Genomic DNA, 7,810 nt, shown 5'->3' on the forward strand with positions numbered 1-7,810 from the left:
GTCAACTGGGCACGATAATTATTTATTTCTAATTATCTTAGCAAAATATACTTTATCACTCAAGTTTTGCTGTAAGTAACTAACTATAACAAAGTGCTTTCCAACAATCTACTGCGCACGACATTATTTCAATCAAACACAGAATTTGATGATAGTAGATTTAGACAGGTAATAATGAGATAGAGTGCCAAATAGAAAATTCGCGTCGAAATAAACAACTCATTAGGTACATAACTTGTAGATACTTTACTTCGTACTCGTACTTCAGATTTTTTTTAAAGAGCATAAACACTAAGATTTTCTGGCTTTACTACAACTTCTCTGGATTTAATTTATAATAAAATCGTGCGCATACTATACAATACTTTACATTAGTCGATGACATTTCGAACTTTTACTAGGCAACATCAGTAGCCGTTAGGAATTTATAGGGTGCATTTTCACTTCGGACCTGTTGCTATCATATTTTTTTTGACAAATGACAGGTGTAGAATAAAACCAATTACCTATGTATTTTTACGAAAAATGCCTGTTTTATTTATAAATAAAATTTTGTAGTTGTAGTATTTCTTTCTAATTCTGAATACCACTTTTAAGTCGTCATTGGACATTGTAACGATCATGTCAAATGCTTGTATTAAATGATATAATAAAGCCTGTAACAATTATGTTATCAATCACACACATCTCAGTCTTGATATTTACTCATTACCTGCTAAATACTAATAGAAATTAAATCATTTTAGGCTCTGATAATCGACATGGGATAAAGAAAGAATGTAGATAATTTACAAAGGAAGATAAGTCCTAGTTAAACTTTTCGTATTTTATTTACACACCATAATATATTGTATTGTAATATTTCCATACAGAAGGCATCAGCTTGGGTCTACAAACGCCGCTTTTTGAGTTACTGCCTAAGCTGTGGATTAGTGTGGATGTAATGGGGTTTACTTTAAACTATTTTCAAGAAATATATTTATACTCTATGAATGATCTTATAAGGTAAAAGTTCTAAGACGCGAATATATACATATTTATATTTTTATATGAAACAAATACGTACAGCAAATGCTACCTAAATATCGTATGGACGTAATCAATAATTGAATGTTTAGTCTATAATTATTAGACGTGTATAAAATTGATTAGTTTTGAAATCAAAGCGAAGGTAGAGTTATCTTGTAATTTTGATATCACTATTTAAGATATACTTTATCTGACCTTCCAAAATACTTTTTCAAAGCAAAATAAAGAATATATTAAAACGAGAAAGTAATGAAATAGAATACATAAAATCCTATTTGAATGGGTAAAATACATAATATTCTAAAAAATCCAGTTATTGTCTATTATATACATATAGGCACAAATTGTTATATTGTCCACATTTAAACAACATATCCGCCAGTGTCGATTGTAAAAATTACTGTATTTCAATATAAAAGAAATCTACACACATGATCTTTCACATAATCATTCTTTCAGCCCATCGTCCAATGACAGAGGCACAGTGTGTCGGCACAATTATATTAAATAATTAATTAATTATGACTTATTAGACAAAAAAAAAACTAATTTTCGTTTCCAAGGATTATTTCCGAAATGTATAATATCGATATACTTCAATCTTTCGCACGTTTCACTAGATAATTTATCACAAACTTAAATATATAAATAAAGAGTCATTGTGAATGTTTACTATGTTTTTCATCTATCAAAATAAAGCATTTCTCATAATGTCAAAATTATTTTTCATATTGAGCCTAGACCTCTTTAATTTTTCCTTTTTAAAATAAAGACAACTGCTTCGATTTACTTAAACCTAATATTGACAAAATAAAAAAAATATATACAAAACAACAGTTAGTAACATAACAAACAATTTCGACATAGATTCTTAAATAATAATTCTGTAAAAAACATTCACAATAACAAATAAAAATAAACCTATTCTAGCGACTTTATGTATTAAAAATTAAATTTATTTTACTTTTCTAATCGTATATTTCCATACGAAACCTACAAATACATGGCAACAGTTTAGGTTTCATATTAATTTAATAATCGGTCACATGCGTGCTATAACAACGGCAAAATTGCATGAAGGCGGTATAGTAACAGAACTCACAAAATTCACGCGCACAAGTCGTATTTTCAAGTTTTCAACCATAATCCTAATCACAGAAAACATCCGCCTGACCCCGGTTCGGATTCAGAAAATACCCTATTGGAGGTTTAGTGTACCTACTACATAGTTCGAGCACCGTACATTTTATGTTTGGTTTAACGCTATGATTATTTTGCCGATGCAGAGCAAGCATGGGAGCGCACAAAAAAAACTATAATGGAGCGTTTTAACATCCAGGTAAGTAATTAGTTATTTTTTATTAAAACGCCCTAACAGCAGACTACTGGCAACAACACATTATTGTAGGAAAAGAAAAATACAGTTTTATATCTTAAGTACAAGAAAATGCAAGAAACGCGTAGGAAAAAATGCAGTAGGAATACAAGTGATGACAACAACACATCTTAAAAATTTTATGTTGAGCTAATATTATTCACTCACTTAATAAAACCTTATAAATAAAGCTAGAAATAAGTGCAGCTAACGAAGTAATTTTACATCTCAGTGTCTTAAAAACAAACAAAAAACCTTATCCCTATAAAACGCAGAAATCCTTCAAGTTAGTAGACACGCACAGTCTTAGTCGATTCAATTTGATTAGAGATTGGGTGCAAGTACCTGCCTATATCTGTCGGATACACTTTGTTTTCGTATTGTAATTTTTTCATGTATACCGATTACTAGGCGCTACCAATCTTGTCAATTTTGTGTTATTTATTTCATCATTTGAAATGACAGCTTAGATGGCATGGTACGTGTACTAAATCCTTTTTATTAGTTAAATGGAGCCACTAAATTGATTGTTATCTATAGTAAAAACTAAATGTGATGAAAGTTCATTACGAGTTTAATGTTATAGTAGATAATTAGATGATCATAATAAATTAAAGGTCAAATGGGCCGTAGATATTTCTTTGTCTATATTCCGTTAAGTAGGTAGAAAGTTGATACATACGAGTAGATTAAAAGAAGTTACAGCAATATCTGGATAGTGCACGTACTTATTTATTCAAGTCGTGTATATTTATATGTAGTGTAGGGTCGAAATGCATTATGTCAGTACATCGTTTAGTAAAAATACTCTGAAGAAACTGATTTAAACAGAATGCCTGCGACAATATTTATAATAATAACATTTCTTATCCAAGTTTTGATCACATTTCCTACACCAAATTTAATTAGTGATAATGGCAAAAATATTTATACTCTTTTACGATATCATTGGTAACCTGATCGAATATTATATTCAATGTAATGTATGTATTCAACATAATAAGTATTCGGAACTTTAAGCTGATCTTTAAAGATAAAGTGTAAAAAAAAGGTTTGTAGTAGATACTCGATCAAGATTACTAAAAGATATCATACTTTGTTTGCACACGATCCCTGCAAAATGCCGATATTCTATCTACTGCAAAAACTGAATACTTTAATCATTTCCAGAGTGGTTTTTAAGAACATTTTTTTAATATCCTTACAACAAATGTGGTGCCGTGACCAGGATATCCTCTCACTAGTTTTTGCTCGATAAAATATCTGCTATTTGTGGCTTTCCATCACAGAAGAGTTCTTATGCTCCAGGTTCATTAAGGCCCTTTTTATCTGAAAAACCAACATACATTTTGATAGTAAGATTGTTATTGCACATGAAGCATAAGGACCCTTCTCTGATGGAACGCCACATTTAGTGTCCTATCGGTACCTGTATGTTATCATTTAGTCTGCTTTAATGTTTTTCTGTTGTTCTCTGTTGATGTTGAGCTCTTTCAGTCGCTGCCGTAACTGTGCCTTCTTGATGTTGGTCATTATTTGCGTTGATTGGTACAGCCATGAACCCTGAAAAAAAATGTGTACATGTTTGTTTAAAACGAACTCAAAATAATTAGTACCTAATTAAATAAAGTCTAACCATTTATAACTTCATAATTAGATTATGTTAAGCTTATCGCACCGATTAATGAAGCACTTAGTTTGTATGTTACGATATATGCCTGCCGAATACCGTTGACGTTTGCGGAAAATTAGAAAGGATAATGTCGTATCCTACAATAGGCTACTGTACTTGCCTAAATATCTGTGCTCATCACACAAATAAATGCCTTTATCGAGATTCAAACCCAAGACCATCGGCTTCATACTTCATAGGCAGAATAGAATAGGCCTAGTCCACACCGGAAGATGGAAAGCCCAGGTTTATTGATTTTTTTTTTCTTTTTATTACGAGTATTCTCACGGTGCCCGCACAGAGGCCTAGCGGCGCACACTTTGAGAATGGCTGACGTAAATAATGGTTTGGGGTTTGTCTACTCACCACCATAATCATGCAATTCAGCAATATCGGGATGGAGAACACCACTGATATGAACAGTCCTTTGCTGTCAAAATACTGTTGTCTGGAGAACAGGGCCCAATTTCTTGCTGCCACCTCGTTTATACTCTCCGAGAAATACACGAGAAGTACTGAAAAAGAAAAAAGCGATGGGTAAAATTCAGGACATTTTGAATCCTTAACACATGAGTGCAGGAAACCCGCCGCGGGTTCTGTTAGTAGTCGCTTTTCTCTATAAAGCGGGAAAACGCGGGGATCAGCTACCAGTGTAGCGCTACGAAATTGTTGGTACTGAATGAGTTAAACAAAATTAAGAGGAATCTGAGAAAAAATACGAAAAATCGAAAACCGTTATCTGCCTCTCCACCACTCTTGCATATTTGAGCGACAGAATTAGTTGTACAGAAAAAATCGTTCTCGAAAAAAATGAAATTAAATGACTGTTTGGTCAGGATCCTTATCATACACAGACAGGTGGTCAATGTTAATTAAAATGGTTCACTCAAGTAACCCACATTTTCACCAGTTTTAAACCATGCATCCTTTCCCAAACCTTAAGTTACTTTTACCTTAAGTGATGGATTTGCAATTGAAATGCCCATAACTAGTTTATTATGCAAGCCGTCCATTAAAATACGGCTCATTATTCAGCCAATGACATGCAGTATTACCCAAGACCTTGTAGAAAATAATAACATAGTACCTACATGTAACAAGTTGATAACATGTCATTATTAAGTTAAGAGCAGTAAGGTAAAAATTACATGTATAGAATTGCCATTTTCTGCAGTAACCTGCATAGTTTTAAATCGCCTAACAGACATAAAAAAAAGAGATGTTGCAACCACAAGCCTGAGGCTTTTATTTATAGAGGTGGGTTTGGTGTTTTACTAACTTATTTTTGTTTATATTTGTGATCATTAGATGTCCGGATTGTAGGAATTAAAAATTCAAAATATACCTACCCTTCTTGTTTGGCATGTTAGAAGCTTATTAACACTTTTATTTATCATATTAAGAACCATAATTATTGTCATATTTTTTTCCTTTATGAAAAAACGTTTTTCTTGTTTCGAGAATTGGTGGATAAAAGTTCATCATAAATAAAAAATATTTGGCTGGCCTTTTATGATTATTTTCGTATAGCAGCCCATACCCATACCAATCCATTTTAATATCCATCCTGTATGTTGGTAGAGTCAGACCAACAATAGTCTGCAACGGATTTGATAGCCCACGCAGTGAAAGTGTTATTTTAAACTTCAAAATTCTATGAAACTATGACGTATAAATATCACTTGCACTGCGTGGGCTATCAAATCCGCTGCAGACTTTTTTTGGTCCAACTCTATACACAATTCAATTTGTTATCTTCCACAAACACAAGCACAATGATTAATGAATTCAACTTTGTAAACTGTTACAAAATGCAATAAATATTTTATCAGTAAATGACTTGAACACATTGATAAAAAAACAGATGAATATGATGTGTAAGATGAAAAAATATAACATAATGATTGTACTTCTCTCTGCATCATCGTAATAGCTACTATAATATGTAATTTAATAAAAAATGTCTGGGAGATTGACCTTTGCTCGAAAAACAAATAAAAACTCAAAAATATGCGTTTTCCCAGAGATAAGACCCCCCCCCCAAACCCCCCAGCAAATTTCACCAAAATCGTTAGAGCGGTTTCCGAGATCCCCGAAATATATATATAAATAAATAAACAAGAATTGCTTGTTTAAAGGTATTAGATTGCAATATGCAATATGTTAACTGCTAAGCTTCCTCAAGTACATTTACAATAACTGGTTGGTAATTATTATCAAAAGGTTTCTTGTCATTTTGATCAGAAAGTTAGTACACTTTGTTGGGGGTGTTCCTATGCTATAATTTTAATTGCCATTATCGCCAAATTATTGAGTAGATAAGTAAAATATAACTATCTGGTATTTCCCAACCTACTATGATCTTTTTTTAATCTCTTGTCTTTTTATGATAAGAATGTTTATCAATATTATAATTATCTCATTTATATTTTTGCTTTTATTTTTGAGAAAAATTGTTTCTGCTCTATATATCACAACCAAGGTTTGAACTCACGAGTTTTGACCACTGTAAGTTTCTAGCTTATTAAGTCAAAAAGGTACATGAGAAAAGGAAAATTAACTTACATAATGTTATAAACAGCATAACTTGAAAGTTCCCATAATTCCTTGTAGAGAAGCACATAAATGTTACCAGAATGTGAAATGATAGTAAAGCTATCAGCCACGGATCACGCCATTCGATCTGAAAAAAAAATGTAGTAGGTACTTAGTATTGAATCTATACAGACATGTCTACATTGATTGTTCATTTACATTGTGTATAATTATAATTCACAAAAGCCTATAGTTTAATCTTAAAGTTGTATAACCAGTAGTATTGCTTATAAATACATGTCGGTTTCGGTTCAATACCTATCTGCCTAAAATTCTGTCTCAAACTGTCTATGTTTAGATCCAGCCTAAATTCCTCAGCACTAATATTTTTTTGGGCAAATTTCACGGTGTTTACGCCTCCCAACACCTACGCAGAATCTTTATAATCAGAATTACAGCAGAAAGAGGTAAAAAAATAGATGTATTGAGGTATCAAGGTCTTATACTTACACTGCGGATATATGAAACGAAATCAGATATTTCGTTCACTTCAATAAAACCTTCCATAACTGGAAAAGTAGATTCTTCTTCTTACTAATTAAAACTCTACTGTTGTAGACCGATTTTAGCCACACAACAAAATAAAATAAAATAGCTGTATGAATTATAGAATTGTAAGTGACATTTGAGTCCACAGATAAACACAAATAAACTAATGTTAAGGGCGTGCTCCTAATTAGGTAAAATTGTGTATTAGGCTGGCACGCACGAGCAACTTTTGTCTCCGTATATTTTAAGTATCTCTCATTTCAAAGTGCGATGGAAACAAAAATAAGTTGCGGAGACAAAAGTCGCTCTTGCCTTAGGCCTCATACTCACGAGCGCTTTTTCAATACGAGTTAAAAAGCGTTTGAATGACACAAATGGATACATGTGTATTTATTCACACGATGGCGGTGGCGCTTGTTTATTAAGCGTTGTTGGTTTTTTTTTTTAAAGAGTTGGTCATTAAATCGAATTTAGCGTGCGGACGGATTCAAGCGCTTTTTAACGCCCCGAAAAAGCCCTCGTGAGAATGAGGCCTTAGGGGAACTACTTATGTATACTCAAACGTGACTCACCTACTTTGTCAGTAGAAAAAGGCGCATTATTCTTTTTTTTATACAAAGTCAAAGTCCTACACAAGGAGAATATAATCA

The 7,810-nt window shown here is 32.4% G+C and overlaps 2 protein-coding genes across 3 annotated transcripts in view; one reads left to right on the plus strand and one right to left on the minus strand.

Moving 5' to 3' along the window:
- The window catches only part of LOC134663571 (inosine triphosphate pyrophosphatase), a 210,386-nt gene that overhangs the window by 31,964 nt on the left and 170,612 nt on the right, over nt 1-7,810 (plus strand). The gene's annotated exons all lie outside the window — the stretch shown is intronic.
- On the minus strand, nt 512-7,299 carry LOC134663557 (transmembrane protein 18). 2 transcript variants are annotated; one of them, XM_063519954.1, is made up of 5 exons: nt 7,122-7,299; nt 6,642-6,759; nt 4,443-4,591; nt 3,809-3,967; nt 512-3,667 (listed from the first exon to the last, which is right to left on the minus strand). In XM_063519954.1, the coding sequence occupies exons 1-4, from the start codon at nt 7,176-7,178 to the stop codon at nt 3,848-3,850; spliced, it is 444 nt and encodes a 147-aa protein (XP_063376024.1). In that variant the 5' UTR covers nt 7,179-7,299; the 3' UTR covers nt 512-3,667; nt 3,809-3,847. The 2 variants fall into 2 exon arrangements, with proteins under 2 accessions (XP_063376024.1, XP_063376023.1); XM_063519953.1 differs by having other exon boundaries at nt 512-3,967.

This window comes from Cydia fagiglandana, chromosome 4 (genome assembly GCF_963556715.1).
Source record: "Cydia fagiglandana chromosome 4, ilCydFagi1.1, whole genome shotgun sequence".
NCBI classification, from domain to species: Eukaryota; Metazoa; Arthropoda; class Insecta; order Lepidoptera; family Tortricidae; genus Cydia; species Cydia fagiglandana.